At 38.6% G+C, this 15432-nt stretch overlaps 3 protein-coding genes across 3 annotated transcripts; 1 reads left to right on the top strand and 2 right to left on the bottom strand.

Moving 5' to 3' along the window:
- The first annotated feature begins 2604 nt into the window (after positions 1 to 2604).
- LOC111793997 (zinc finger A20 and AN1 domain-containing stress-associated protein 8-like) lies at positions 2605 to 4917 on the top strand. Its single transcript, XM_023676093.1, has 3 exons — positions 2605 to 2808; positions 2958 to 3038; positions 4010 to 4917. The coding sequence occupies exon 3, from the start codon at positions 4022 to 4024 to the stop codon at positions 4535 to 4537; it is 516 nt and encodes a 171-aa protein (XP_023531861.1). The 5' UTR covers positions 2605 to 2808; positions 2958 to 3038; positions 4010 to 4021; the 3' UTR covers positions 4538 to 4917.
- Positions 4918 to 5405: 488 nt separating this feature from the next.
- LOC111793996 (protein slowmo homolog) lies at positions 5406 to 7866 on the bottom strand. The gene is made up of 2 exons (XM_023676092.1): positions 7558 to 7866; positions 5406 to 6109 (listed from the first exon to the last, which is right to left on the bottom strand). Exon 2 carries the CDS (start codon positions 6088 to 6090, stop codon positions 5533 to 5535), a length of 558 nt encoding a protein of 185 aa, XP_023531860.1. The 5' UTR covers positions 6091 to 6109; positions 7558 to 7866; the 3' UTR covers positions 5406 to 5532.
- Positions 7867 to 8611: 745 nt separating this feature from the next.
- LOC111793995 (1-acyl-sn-glycerol-3-phosphate acyltransferase 3-like) lies at positions 8612 to 15192 on the bottom strand. Its single transcript, XM_023676091.1, has 11 exons — positions 14931 to 15192; positions 13616 to 13738; positions 13365 to 13404; positions 13213 to 13286; positions 12898 to 12957; positions 11757 to 11834; positions 11515 to 11673; positions 11301 to 11426; positions 10202 to 10294; positions 9301 to 9387; positions 8612 to 9201 (listed from the first exon to the last, which is right to left on the bottom strand). The coding sequence occupies exons 1-11, from the start codon at positions 15009 to 15011 to the stop codon at positions 8980 to 8982; spliced, it is 1143 nt and encodes a 380-aa protein (XP_023531859.1). The 5' UTR covers positions 15012 to 15192; the 3' UTR covers positions 8612 to 8979.
- Between the last annotated feature and the right edge of the window lie 240 nt (positions 15193 to 15432).

Below are 15432 nucleotides of genomic sequence, written 5' to 3'. Positions count from 1 at the left end.
GAGGGAAATGAAGTATTCTTTATAAGATTGTGGAAACCTCTTCTATGCAGACACGTTTTAAAAACTTTGAGGGGAAGTCTAAAAGGGAAAGCCCAAAGAAGACAATATATGCTTGCGGTAGCTTGGACATGGTTGTTACGGTTATGCTAACTTAATATATGCGTAATTGTTCCTATTTGAGTGTTCTCCTCTGATACTTTGATACTTTGTCATCACGTTTAGCTGTTCCTATCTGAGTTGTTATACTTTGTCATCACGTAGTTGTTACAGCTATGCTAACATAATATATGCGTAATTGTTCCTATCTGAGTGTTCTCTTCTGATACTTTGATACTTTGTCATCACGTTTAGCTGTTCCTATCTGAGTTGTTATACTTTGTCATCACGTAGTTGTTACAGTTATGCTAACATAATATATGCGTAATTGTTCCTATCTGAGTGTTCTCTTCTGATACTTTGATACTTTGTCATCACGTTTAGCTGTTCCTATCTGAGTTGTTATACTTTGTCATCACGTAGTTGTTACAGTTATGCTAACTTAATATATGCTAGCGGTAGCTTGGACATGATCTCCTCTGATACTTTGTCATCACGTTTAGCTGTTCCTATCTGAGTGTTCTAACTTTCTAAAGCATTTTCTATGTTCATCCATATCAAAAACCATTCTTTATTGATAATACCTCTGAGATTACATATCAAAAGCATGTAGAATCAAGTTCCAAATATATAGTATCATGACCAAAAAGGAAGAAAAAGTAGTGCCACAATCATTACATCAACGTATACATACAAACCATCAATGAGAAAGCAGGAAAATCTGACATCTAATGGCAAAGAAGCGCAACGAGGCAGACGAAAGTCGATAGCAGAACTCGACCACTGGAAAATGTCACCTGAAATCCAGCCCCAGCATCCATAGCAGGCAACGGTGCAAGCCCTCCGCTGTCTTGAGCTCTTGCCACTGCAAACAGAAGCACCACAGCCACCGTGAACCACCTCGTCGCCCTGTGGACACTGAATCTTGCCATTAATGTCTGCACAGAAAGCTCAAAAGGCAAGAAAGGAGAGGAAGGAGGAATGTTATGGAGGTGTAATATCAAATTTGGGAGGCAATATTTATAGAGATGAACTGAATATTGAGTTTAGTGATCGTGATGTTGCTTCTTTACATGGCTTTACAGCTCCTTTTGAGGATGACAGGTTAGCTTACTTTGCTGCTCACTGGGCCCTGTAATGCCTCTCCCGCATCTAACTTTGAGTAATATTGTGGTGTCAGGCAAGCATTTTTGTGTTTCTTGTGTCTTGCTCCTCATTCAAAGCCACTCTACCGTACTACTACTTGCCTTTTAATAGAGCATTACTGTCGGTCAGGTCGGATTGCTTTGTTCCTCTCCCTTACTTTACATTCGAGCAATTCCATTGCCTGAACTTGTCGGAGTGGAATTTATATTCGTCATTTTTAATGCACTAGTTTGAAACCATGTGCCTTGTCTTTTGTTGAATGATTTTGTTGAATGAACAGTGCAGTTCAGTTTAAAAAATTCGAAATAGAAAACTTTTTAGGTAAAGTCAGGAGCAACCCAGACAGCTCAAGAAGTTCGCTAAAAAGGTCATAGCAAGTTCGTTTTTGCATTAATCTTTTTTTTTTTTTGTTCTTGTATTATTTTTGCAAGCATCTTTCTGTGATACTTATGATCCTCGTGTTCTCGAACACGAAATCTTGCTTTGTTTAGAATTTTTTCCGTTCGTCCTAAGCCAATTTTGATATAATTAGAGATGTCCATGTAGAAGGATATGTATAGAGAAGCCTTCCTTATCTTCTTGTCTCCGATTTCAGTCATCGTCACCACCAAAATTTTCAAGAATTTCTCCCATTTTTAAGCATATTTTTTTAAAATAAAAGAGTATTTGTTTCAATTTTTTTTAATGGACAATTTCAATTTTTTAATATAATTTCTATTAAAAAATCTAAAATACCTTAATAAATTTAATAAAACAAAATATAATATAATATACTAAAAAAAGAAATATATATAAAGTGAATCGGGTGTCATGTTATGCTTGTCCAAGACGTGTTGTCGCCGTATGTCGGATGTCTCAGTCATGCTTGTCCAATACGTGTTATCCATATCTGCATACCCGTTCCAAACTTCCTTTTACATGCCTTCATCTTAGATATGTCTTTACCATTTTATGTTGTGTCAATATGAGGGTACGAATGTTTAAGCCCATTAGGATTAAAATGGTCCAAAATGTATTACAGGAGAATGCGACTATATTGAAGTCGTGGTGTTTCTTTCTTTGCCTATAGTCATATAGCGTTGATTTCTCAATTCTTTCAGATTATTTTCAAACGTGACCCGTGGCTAAAGCATACGTGGATATTGTCCACGAAGACCAAATTTCTTACGGTTGACTTGTTTGCTAGGTTAAAACAAGTGTTGCATAACCGCTGTTCCGCTACCGCAAAAATGCGATTGTGATATCGAGCAAGATTGGAGGTAAAGACGAGTAGGTTGAATATAACCTCGTCTCCAATCTCATTTAAGTGTACATTTTGTGATTAAAAGGGGAAGGGGAAAAAAAAAAAAAAAAAAAAAAAAAGAAAAGGGAAAATGAGAGAATGCTGATGAAAATGCACAGCTAATAAAGTTCTTTCCCCTCGTCGCCATCAATCAGTGCCTACAGTTCTTCCTTCCGGAGAAATTTTGCCTTCGGAAATGGAGATCACACATTGCACATAATTCTCTCTTTCTTCCTTTTACTTTTCTTTCTCTATTTCTCATCGCCCATTCCCTTCCTTCCAGGGTTAGGGTTGCTAATCCCCCTTTCTGTTTATTTTTTCAATTTCTCCAATGGATCGTTATCTTTGAGGATTTGCCTTCTGTTCCTTGTGTTTTTAGATGAATTTTCGTTTAGTTTAATCTAATTTTTCATTGTTCCGTTTGATTACGCAGGGGTTTTGCTTGGACGCGAATTTTATCCGGAGATCGGTTGAAAACCCTTGTTTCTAAGGGTTTTTCGTCCCAGAAAAAAGGGTACGGTGAATTTCCATGTGTTTCTTATGCGTGTGTATTAATGTTTCTCCTGATGATTGTTGTTGTAAGGATCTTACTGGCTTGTAGATATTATGATTGTTTCAGTCTGGAATTTTCAATGTTTAGTACAGGGACTCCGAGAATTTTGAATGTTCATTGAGATGATTTACACTTTACTTTTCGAATTGGTTTGTCAAAATCATAGTTGGGCAGTGTCAAATGTATGTAATGAGTTTATGCTTTATAATTCCTATCAAAGGTTCAATACTGGGTTCTAGCGTCCAGCTAGAGTACATGTTTTGAGTTCAAAGGTAGATTTGGTGTTTGAGGTGGGAAAGATTATGGCCATGTTTCTCATTGATGGCGTGTGGATTGCAACTATAGTTTTATAATGAAGGAACATATCTTTTCACTCTAGCGACTTAACTATTAAATCCTTTGATTCTTTTGGTCCTCTTTACCTATCTTGTGTTTCTGCTGATAATGTAGGAATATGTGCATATGAATCCTCTGTTAGAATAACCTTGTATGGAAACTTGTTCTTTCTTTTTTTCTCTTCTATAGTTTATGTTTTTAATCTTGTTGCAAGTTCTTTTCTTCATCTAATTCCAATTTATAATGTGTTAACTTTTCATTTTTTGACTTATAGTTAACGTATTCTAAGACATGGGAATTGACCTACGAATCACACTTAACCTTTTCACGTCCCTAAACGTACACGAATAACATTTTTTGTTCATCGGCACCTGTATGGTTATCAAATTTGAAGTATTCAAGCTCTTCACTTGTTAGTAGTTGGTAGTAGTAGTTGTATTGTATTTGGTGAACAAGTATTTGCCAGCAAATGCTCGGCTTCTATTTCTAATTCTTGACAGCATCATCCTGGTTCCTTGTGTAGTCTGCTGTTGAGTGAAATTTATGTGTTTCCCACCCAAAAAGAAAAGAAACAAATTCACGTGAATGTGTTGCAGGAGATTGAGAACATGGAACATGACGAGGCAAGCTGTCAAGCTCCCCCTGAGGGTCCCTTTCTGTGCATTAACAACTGTGGCTTTTTCGGAAGTGCTGCTACTATGAATATGTGTTCCAAGTGCCACAAGGATTTGATGTTGAAACAAGATCATGCTCAATTGAGTGCTTCAACTATTGGAAGTATCATGAATGGATCGTCTACTTCTAACCAAAATGAACCCTTTGTCACCGCCAGTGTTGATGTGCAAGTTAGTTTGGCGGAACCTAAGATCATCTCAATGCAGGCATCTCCTATGGTTTCTGAAGGGAGCAGTGAAGTGAAGCCTAAGGACAGACCTAGACGTTGCAACAGTTGCAACAAGCGAGTCGGATTAATGGGATTCGACTGTCGGTGTGGTAATATCTTCTGTGCCATTCATCGTTACTCCGACAAACACGATTGCCCATTTGATTATCGCACCTCTGCACAGGATGCAATTGCTAAAGCCAACCCGATTGTGAAGGCGGAGAAGCTCGATAAGATCTAGGGAAAATCGGGTCAGTGGTTGGCTGGAAACTTGTATTGTGTTGTTGATCATTGTCATGATCACCCAGATGATTTCTGCTTTGCTGCATGCATATCTTGTAAACCCGTTGTGTATTGTTCTATTTGGAGGAGGTAATGGCAATCGTTGCATCTCTGCAGTCTGAAAAAAATGTAGGAAGCAATATGTCGGTTTCAGTGTTTTTCTCGTTGTTCGTTGTTCGTTGTTCTAATGGTTTAACGTTATCATCAGAAGCGTGTTACACAACTGTATTGTGTCATAAAGCGTTCTGAGGAATGCATATATGAACGAATGCTGCCTATGTTTGATTTGTTTGTAAGCATCAGTTCTTCTTGAATTTATTCTTGGACCTTTTTACATAGTATCCATCAGAATAAGTTGTTTGATCAATGAAATCAGGAAAAAGTTTGTTTGATTTGGCTTTTAATTTTTAGAACTTTAAGTTTTCAAACACCACCGGAAGTTTTGCAACACTAAAAAATTTCTAAAAGTTGTGTGAGATCCCGTTTTGCAACACTAAAAAATTTCTAAAAGTTGTGTGAAATCTCACGGAGAATGAAACATTCTTTATAATGATGTGGAAACATCTCCCTAATGTTTTAAAACCTTGAGTAAATAAGATAATATCTCCTATAAGCTTAGACTGTTACAAATGATATCAGAGCTAGACACTGAGAGGACGCTGGCCCCCAAGAGAGGTGGGATTGGACACTGAGAGGACGTTGGCCCCCAAGAGAGGTGGGATTGTGAATCCCACATTGGTTAGAGAGAACGAAACACTTTTTATAACGGGTATAGAAACCTCTCCTTGCAGATGCATTTTAAAATCTTGAAGAAATGAGAGGAAGCCTTAAGGGAAAGCCGGTAAACACGTTTCTCCATGAGAATTATTTCGTTAAAAACAGCTTGGAAAACAGACCATGATCTCACTGACCCCTTTGAAGAACCGGTACATAATCAATGAGAGGAAGCAAAAGTTAGACAGTGAGTCCGCTAGATCCAGCTTCAAGATACTTACAAATTCTCTCCATCACTTCTCTACCCTTAACACTGTTTTGCATGAACCTCTCAGCACACCGTTGCTCCACTTTTTCGGCCATCGACGCCAACGCTGACAACGGCTTGATACGAATACTCGTCTCCTGTCTGCACATTGTCCATCCGTTCGGATTATCAGGGTGAGGTTCATATCTAATCTTCTCCACCACTTCTATGAACTTCTGAAAGCTAATATTCTGAGTGGTCAGTTGCATCGAGCGTGACCGAGCATCTACAACCGTGGATTCGACACAATGGCAGGTATCTTGACCAACAATTTTACGAACAAACCATGGTCCAGGCGCATGGATCGTAATAGCACGGGTTGTATATAGCTTCCCAGATTCAATGTCAACCTTTCTGTTTAAGGTGTCGACTTCAAGAATATGGGACAACGTACGCCTGTTTTCAGAGTCCACAAATTTACGCCAAGATGCAGAAGTTACCCGTTCCCACGGGTGCTCGTACGTGTACTCCTGAGCGTATGCTTTAACCATCACACTATTCTCAGATATCCTGAGCATCACACATACATACATCAAATCAGATAAGAAACAGTAAAAGGTTCGTTTTATCAAGTCAATAGGTCCTGCCCAACCCAGGAGTTCTTCATAATTCATAATAGTTCATTTACAAGAACAAATTTTCTCTCCAACAATCTTGCAGTTCTTTCACCTATTGTTCAATAAATTCATTCAAGTTATTTAGAGAATGAATACTATTCTAGATCCATCCAAATCACAAATCACAATGGTACAAGAATGTTCTACCTTTCATCACAAGATGCTACGATTTAAGAATATGCAGAATAAACTAAATATATTGCAATCCATCAGTTTGAACTTCAAAGATTTTGTGATTTTAACGTGGTATCATATAACTAGAACTCCTATTAATGTCATTTTCTCCCAAATCGATATTGATCGTTGTTTGTTGGGCTTGTGCAAATATATCATAACTTTATCAACTTAGTGTTGGGAACTACGGACCTCCACAATGGTATGATCTTGTCCCCTTTGAACATAAGTTATTATGACTTTGTTTTTGGTTTCCCCAAAAGGCTACATTCTAATGGAGATGTGTTCCTTACTTATAAACCCATGATTAACCCCTTAATTAGCCGATGTGAGACTCCTCTCTAAACAATCCTCCCTTCGAATAAAGTACACCATAGAGCCTCTCCTTAATCGAGGCTCGACTCCTTCTCTAGAGCCCTCGAACAAAGTTCACCTTTTGTTCGACACTTGAGTCACTTTTGACTACACCTTCGAGACTCACAACATCTTTGTTCGACATTTGAGGATTCTATTGACATGGTTAAGTTAAGGGCATGACTCTGATACCATGTTAGGAACCACGGACCTCCACAATGGTATGATATTGTCCACTTTGAGTATACGCTCTCATGACTTTAGTTTTGGTTTTTCTAAAAGACCTCACTCCAATGGAGATGTATTTGTTACATATAAATCCATGATCAACTCCTTAATTAGCCGATGTGAGACACCTCTCCCAACCATCCTCAACAGCAGTTAAAACAAAAGCTGAAGTAGGAAAGGGGAAACGATGAATGTTCACAATCAGCACAACACACATACTTTCGGGTCAAGCATTTGCAAGCAAAAAAAGAAAAGAGTCCCATCATTACAAATAATGATCCATCAAAAGAACTGGCAGCAAAACATATGCTAGTTTTAACCATTCCCAACAATCTCAATTTCTTCCCTGGATTTGAAGATAAAGATGAAAAACACAGCTGAGTCACTTTCCACAGGCATCTAGAGCAGGTAGTTTGGAATTTAACCTATTTTAGGAGCATTTCTCAACCACAATCCCACAGCAAACCCACAGAAATCCAACAGATAGTGCAAATAATGGTGAAAAACAAAACCCCTAAGGAAGCGCCCAGCAAAATGGAATCAAAACGCATGTAAAAGAAAGAGCTAAAGATAGAAAAAGTTCACCTGAGAGATGAAAGAAGACGGGGTTCGCAGGCGGCGGAAGAAGGCGGTTCCGATAGGTCAAGATCTCAATCTCAAAATAGAAACTCACAGAAAAATATAGAAAATTTTCGGCAAATCAGAGCTTCAGGAAGAGGAAAGACCATTTCCATAGGACCGAGGTGTGGTTAAATAGAGGTGTAGTTTTCTGACGAAATTGCCCATCGCCATTGCAGCTGAAGACGGAGACATCGAACTGTAATGGGTAATCCAATCCCCAAAGCTTCCATTTTCAGGTCTCGTTTGCATTTTCTTTAGAAATAATGAAATAATGAATAAAAATCTTATTTTTCTTTATTAAGTATAATAGAAAACATATTGCTATTTATTAGTAACCAATTGTAAAGGAAAGAAAGAAAGAATTGAAAAAAAAAAACCATAATTTGTTTTCTCACAATAAAAATAAAATAGTTGTCCTAGTTATTTGAGCCAGACACGGGGCAGTGTGCCAGGAGGTTAAGTCCTGAAAGGGGTGGACACGAGGCGGTGTGCCAGCAAGGACAATTGACCCCCAAAGGGGGTGGAGGCATCAGGCGGTGTGCCAACGAGGAGGCTGAGTCCCAAAAGGGGTGGACACAGGGCAGTGTACCAACGAGGACGTTGAGTCCTAAAGGGAGGTAGATACCGAGCAGTGTGCCAGCAAGAACAATGAGCCTCTAAAGGGGGTGGATTGTGAGATCCCACATCGTTGGAAAGAAAAACGAAGCATTCTTTATAAGAGTGTGAAAACTCTCCCTAACATACTTAAAAAGCTTGAGAGAAAGTCCGAGAAAGAAAGCTCGAACAAGCTCAAAAAGAATAATATCCGCTAGCGATAGGGTTGGACCATTACAACCACTATTTTGTAGTAATAAGTTCAAATAAACTAACGGGACTATATCACTCTTTTAATATATATAATCCTTGTTATTAGAAAAACGTAAGTCTATGAATATCATTAAACCATATCTTATTAAAGTTGAGCTATGATCACATTGATATTGATATTGTATACTTTTTTATTTGAAAGAACAAATTATTGAAATATTGAAACGAGAGTACGTTAAATAGAATAGAATAGAACTTAAACAAGCCAAATAGCTCGTAATTTATCTAGACTTAAACACTCGTGATATTTGTAGTATGGCTCGAACACTCACGAATAAAAAAACCGAAAAAAAGTTACAATTGCAGCATCAGAAACATGGCTATACAGACAGTAACTTGTAATACAGCTACACATGACTTGAAGTGCCTGAAGTGGAATGATGCTTTAGACAGACACACATACTACACTTCGGTGTTGAAAGAATCACTAAACACTGCACAAAGAATGGAATGAATATGAATGAGTACTGTGATGATAATGCATTTTGTATAGCCACATGACAGGCTTAGTATCTTATCTCATTTTTGAAGTAGCCGTTCCTCGGCTGGATCTTGGGACGACAGATTGACGGGTGTCGAACGTGTCGACTTTGAAGAATGAACGAGCAATTGCATAACGAGGATTATGAGAACCAAGAGGGCAGCTAGGAATGCGATGCCTTCCCATGAGGAGAGGAGTGCAGACCATTGGAAGAATTTAACAATGCCAAAAGCCAGGATACATAACCAACAAAGAACAACCTGTTGAGACAAGAAGAGATATCTTGGGTTGATAAGGAGAGCGGAGAATGTATATAGGATGATGTGTGGTTTACCAGTCTTGATGTCGAGAAAACGTACCAATAACGACTTTTTTGGTCGGCCTATGTTGATAGGTTGTTGATCGCTGAACGAATTCTTGGTCATATACTTCTCCAGTAATGTGTCCTGAAAAGTTGCATGAGGAAATAGATATCAGAGATATAGAGAGAGCACTGAGAGAGTTAGAGGGAAATTGAGCAGTGACAGAATGCAAGATGAGTTTGGGGAAGCAAGCCGAAAGTATGCTCGCTTAAATACTCATTTCTGAACGTATGAGAGATTCTTTTTAGTTTTCAAATTTGAAGAAATAGCGTTTTTGTGAGATCCCACATCGGTTAGGAGGAGAACGAAGCATTCTTTATAAGGGTGTGGAAACTTTTCACTAGCAGACGCGTTTTAAAAATTTTGAGGGGAAGCCCGAAAGGGAAAGCTCAAAAAGGACAATATCTGCTAGCGGTGGGCTTGGGCTGTTACAAATGGTATCAGAGCTAGACACCGGGCGATGTGTCAACGAGGGCGTTGAGCCCCGAAGGAGGGTGGACATCAGGTGGTGTGCCAGCGAGAATGCTGGGCACCAAAGGGGTGTGTATTGTGAGATCCCACATTGGTTGGAGAGAGGAACGAAACATTCTTTATAATGGTATGGAAACCTCTCCCCAATAGACACGTTTTAAAAACCTTTAGGGGAAGCCTGAAAGGGAAAGCCCAAAGAAGGCAATTTCGGCTAGCAGTGAACTTGGGCTATTACAGTTTTATAAGCTTAATTTTTAAAAACTAAAAATTGAAAAGTCAAATGATTATCAAACGGGACCTAAACAATTGATTATCGACGAAACGAGGTAATAGCTCAGCAGATTACTTGCATCTATTTCTCAAGATAGGAAGAACGATAAAAAAAACGTGTCCAATCGCTTCTAATATCTGTTATTGTTCCTCATACCTTGGTAACGAATAGATCTTTGCACCACTGTGAGATCCCATCTGCAGTTACTGGCAATTCCTGCATTTCGTGTCGCTTGACTTGCAGTTTTACCTGTGCAATAGGACACATTAGATGTATACTTATAACTTTATATTTTTGTAGAAGATACAAAGCCTATCTGTTTGTTCATACAAAATAAGGATTGATTACAATCAGACTCAAGTTTTAATATGTTCTTATTCAAGCCCCAAAATAATCAGCCAGTTTAGGATCAGTTCATTTTTAAGTTGGGACACTATTAATGACACAACCCTCAAGTTAGCTTAAATTTTTTATTCACTTGTAATGAATCTTTTAATGCTTTAGTCCCACAGATCAACTGTGTGCGATCCCACATCGGAGAACGAAGCATTCCTTATACGAGTGTGGAAACCTCTCTCTAGCGTGTTTTCAAACCTTGAAGAGAAGCCCAAAGAAAACAATATCTACTAACGGTGAGTTTGAGCTGTTACAAATGGTATCAGAGCCAGACACCGGGTGGTGTGCCAGCGAGGACTTTGGGCCCTCAAGGAGGTGGATTGTGAGATCCCACATCGGTTAGAGAGGAGAATGAAGCATTCCCTGTAAGGTGTGAAAACCTCTCCCTAGCAGACGCGGTTTAAAACCTTAAGGAGAAGCCTAGAAGGAAAAACCCAAAAAGACAATATCTACTAGCAGTGGACTTAGACTGTTACAAATTGTCTCCACCCCCACCCCACGTAGAAATAGACTGTTACAAATTGTCTCCACCCCCACATAGAAACGGCCACTCTGACCATGTCCAAAGATTCAGGAACTAATAGACATCCATTTAAACCGTGTCTTTTAAAACAGCACATATCTTTTTCAGGCAAGTTCTAACAGGAATGCAAAAACTAACAACACAACACAAGCCCCAAAGAAGCAGTCATTCATTCATGAAGCAGATGAATTTATAGATGACTGTTATCTTCATGAACAAGGATGGACATTATCTTGAACTATTATATTAAATAATGAGAGATAATGTAGTGTTCAAGCAATATCATATGGATCATCAATCAGTCAATTATTATTCTTCAAGGGTTTGTTGGACTACCACAAAAGATTGGCCTCTAAATAGCTTCAACAATGTAGGAGGGTTGTCTTTTGGGGAAGTGGCCACTGTACAATCATAAATAGCAGGAACAAACGAACGCATATGGCTCACAGCAGAAACAAAGCCCTGCAAAGACCAGGCTGATGGTAAGGAAAGGATAGAGTTCATGAATTTACCCGTTTCGATTCTAATGGTAAAGGAATATTCAATTCACCTTCGTACGAGGAATTAAAACGTTTCTAGGGACAGGTAATCCTCTAGATGCAGCATATTCCTGAGAAGCTAGAAGTTTTTGTTGTGTAAAACGAGTTCCCTCAACAAAAAGTGCCAACCAAAATGGCATGGGAAAATCCATGAGTGACTGAAAGCTTGACTGCCATTGAATGTTAGAAAAGAAAGGGAAAAGGTGAGATGACATGCTTAAGTGTAACTTTTATTGCACGTATATGAACTCACCTCCAGAGTGCTTTCATCCTTTGCCCAGCTTCTTTCTAGAAAAATATAGTCAGAGTACCACATTGACCAGCCAATGACCTGAAACAGTAGCATGATATCTTTTGTCAATTAGTAAATAAATCCTAAGAGAAACTCGATTCGTTCAACTGAAAGAAAGTAATTTCTTTTAGTGATTTTGGTCATTCCGAAATCACTCCCAAAGTATATCCTAAAGACTAAAAAAGTTGATTTGAGTTGTATTGGCTTAATTTTTAAAAAACCAAATGGTTATCTAATGGGGCTTAAGAAAATGTGAGATCCCACATCGGTTGAAGAGGGGAACGAAACATTCCTTATAAGGGTGTGGAAACCTCTCCTTAGTAGATGCGTTTTAAAACCTGGAGGAGAAGTCCGGAAGGGAAAGCCCAAAAAGGACAATATCTGCTAGCAGTGGGCTTGGGCTGTTACAAATGGTATCAGAGCTAGACAGTGAGCAGTGTGCCAGCGAGGACGCTGGGACCCCAAGAGGGGTGGATTGTGAGATCCCACATCGGCTGGAGAGGGGAACGAAACATTTCTTATAAGGGTGTGGAAACCTCTCCTTAGTAGATGCGTTTTAAAACCTGGAGGAGAAGTCCGGAAGGGAAAGCCCAAAAAGGACAATATCTGCTAGCAGTGGGCTTGGGCTGTTACAAATGGTATCAGAGCTAGACAGTGAGCAGTGTGCCAGCGAGGACGCTGGGACCCCAAGAGGGGTGGATTGTGAGATCCCACATCGGCTGGAGAGGGGAACGAAACATTTCTTATAAGGGTGTGGAAACCTCTCCTTAGTAGATGCGTTTTAAAACCTTGAGGGAAGTCCAGAAGGGAAAGTCCAAAGAGAACAATATCTGCTAGCGGTGGGCTTATCCTGACGAGGTAAATTGAGTCAAATATGTTGGTTATGACCAACTCAATAAAAACCACAAAGTCAAAGATAGGATGGATTCTTATTAGAAAAGAAAACAATGGGCTTTTGAATTCAACAATTCTAGAGTAACAACACAACCAGCATTCTTCTTATTATTCCCAGAATTTTCATGATGCGAGAACATACTTAGCTTTACTTCAATTTGTTCATTCATAATATTGACGGCTGCAATACCATACAGTTAATACTTACTGGGAGGAATTTTGCCTCTTTCTTCATAATGGCTAAGGCACTACCAAGACAACCTGCACGCTGCATTAAGAAGGCTTAATTTCGAAACAGTCGAAGAACAATACAACAGTTTTAGCATGTATTGCTGAAGTAATATATGGTAGACTTGGCCTAATCTATTTAAGTTGATTACTCAAGGAACTCCTGTGAAGATGGTTGGAAGATAACAAACAATAAGTATGGGATAGCTGCTCCGCTAGGCTTCCCCGCGACGAAATTTGTAATTTAACAAACTCAAAACGATAGCATAAACTGATGGCCATAAATTTAAAGTACCTGAGCTAGGACCCATCCAACAAGCCAGTCAATGTCGCTTCGATGATTGCATAAAACAAGTGCGTGTTCTTGGCCTGTAGTTTTGCACGTATGAGATTACGTTTGAGTTGCAACACATATATGTTTTCGACATTTAATTTCTAATATCATACCCAACAATTGGAAGGTTGCTTGATCTGTATACAGCTCAACCTGCAATGAGCAAAAATTACCAACTCACAAGAAATGGCCTGATTAGAAAAATGATCTTTCATCTAGGTTAATATTAGTTGTTTCTGAAAAGAGGTTCATAGCAAAAGAGTAACTGTTTGAGGAAAATGGTAACTAGTATCAGACTTATATCAGTAATAGCAAAGCAAAAATGTATGTTTAACCAAAACATATTTTAACGAAACCGTGACACCTTGGCACCTGCCCACCAATCGATTAGCCAAATGAGTTCCAACCATAGCAATTCAGCAACCAGTTTGTTGATTCTCCTGTACCAACACTTCGAAATGGGACGAACAAGAACAAAGACAAGTGCCTGAAAGTTGAATTCATGAATTACATGAGATAACTAAATATATATAAATATAGATATAGATATAGATAGATATATCCTTTTAAGTTGAGGGTTTAAAATGAGGCTTAGCAAACCTATTTTCTACCAAATCCAAACAAAGGCTTCACAAGTTTTTTCTGAACAATTCAAACATAGGTTTTACAACCCCAAATTGGATAAACCCAAGCTTAATGAACCCCCAAATCTGTGAACCAAACAGCTCCTAAACGAGTAAAAGACCTAGTTGACCGATGAATACGCAAATCAGAATGTTAAGTTCAGAAAAACCAACTCTACAGCTTCGATTGGCAGAATGTGAGATCCCACATCGGTTGGAAAGGGAAACGAAACAATCCTTATAAGAGTGTGGAAACCTCTCCCTAGCAAACGCGTTTTAAAAACCTCAAGGGGAAGCCCGAAAAGGAAAGCCCAAGAGGACAATATATGCTAGCGGTGGGCTTGGCTGTTACAAATGGTATTAGAGTCACACCCCGGGCGGTGTGCCAACGAGGACGCTGGGCTCCCAAGGAGGTGGATTGTGAGATCCCACATCGGTTGGAGAGGGGAACGAAGCATTCCTTATAAGAGTGTGGAAACCTCTCCCTAGAAAACGCGTTTTAAAAACCTTGAGGGGAAGCTCGAAAGGGAAAGCGCAAAGAGGACAATATTTGCTAGCGGTGGGCTTGGACGGAAGAATAAAAACCATGATTGCCCTTAGGAATGGTAATAATTAATTCAATCTCATTCATATAATGCCAGTAGCCTGTATACCTTTAATTTTCAGAAGTAAACATTGTTCAAACACTACGATCTCGTTGCCAAATTATGCAAAATGGCTAACCATACAACAAACTATATTATAGCTGCACGAATCAGGATAGAGCAGTTTAATATTTAGGCGTTATTGCTTCAACACCATTTACAAATACAGAAGGTGCAAAGAGCAGGCACAGATTCAAACAATCTAGATTCATAACTGGTTTGCAAATTAACGCCCATTAATCAATACATCAGGATTGCAGAAAGATCAAGTACCCATCCGAAAAGAATTCAACTCTTTTCATCGCATAGACAAGGGTTTGAAAAATGCAACTCAACCAGAATCAGACAAGGCGATTACACCCACAATAAAGGGATAAAGAGAGGAAATAACAAAAGAGGAATCTCCAAAAACCTGAAGAACATTGACGATGAGGCCGGAGAGGATGAAAAGCAGACCAAGAGGAACGATGACGAGCACAGCACGGATCGCCATTGGCAATGTGCATAGAAACGGAGAGAGAAACGGGTTGAAAGATGGAAAAATGGGAGATTAAAGGGTACGAATTGCGGGAATTGGTGTTGTTAAGATACAAAAATTATACGAGGCGATGGATGCCGGAAGAAGCTCCAAATTATGAACATGGTGATGCTGTTCGCAAATTGGTAACAATAACTTCTCTGTCTTTTTCTTCCTTTTTTTTTTTTTTTTTTTTTTTTTTTTTTTTTTTTTTTTTTTTTTTNAAACAAAAAATTGAATAGTTGGCCATTTTGTTAATTTTTTTTTTCTAAATGTTGTATTATTATTTTTTAAATAATTATACAATTAATATTATACAAACTAATCACTAACTATATATATATATATATATATATATATATATATATATATATATATATATATATATATATATATA

This window comes from Cucurbita pepo, chromosome LG04, assembly GCF_002806865.2.
Source record: "Cucurbita pepo subsp. pepo cultivar mu-cu-16 chromosome LG04, ASM280686v2, whole genome shotgun sequence".
Classification (NCBI taxonomy): Eukaryota; Viridiplantae; Streptophyta; class Magnoliopsida; order Cucurbitales; family Cucurbitaceae; genus Cucurbita; species Cucurbita pepo.
Note: the sequence above shows the minus strand (reverse complement) of the source record. Positions and strands in the feature narration are given on the sequence as shown.

Coding starts and splice junctions, on each gene's coding strand:
- LOC111793997 (XM_023676093.1), top strand. CDS start 4,022: ATGGAACATGACGAGGCAAGCTGTCAAGCTCCCCCTGAGGGTCCCTTT.
- LOC111793996 (XM_023676092.1), bottom strand. CDS start 6,090: ATGGTTAAAGCATACGCTCAGGAGTACACGTACGAGCACCCGTGGGAA.
- LOC111793995 (XM_023676091.1), bottom strand. CDS start 15,011: ATGGCGATCCGTGCTGTGCTCGTCATCGTTCCTCTTGGTCTGCTTTTC. Junction 13,405..13,615: donor ATTGGTGGGCAGGTGCCAAG/GTGTCACGGTTT, acceptor TGCTCATTGCAG/GTTGAGCTGTATACAGATCA. Junction 11,427..11,514: donor TTTTAATTCCTCGTACGAAG/GTGAATTGAATA, acceptor TGGTCTTTGCAG/GGCTTTGTTTCTGCTGTGAG.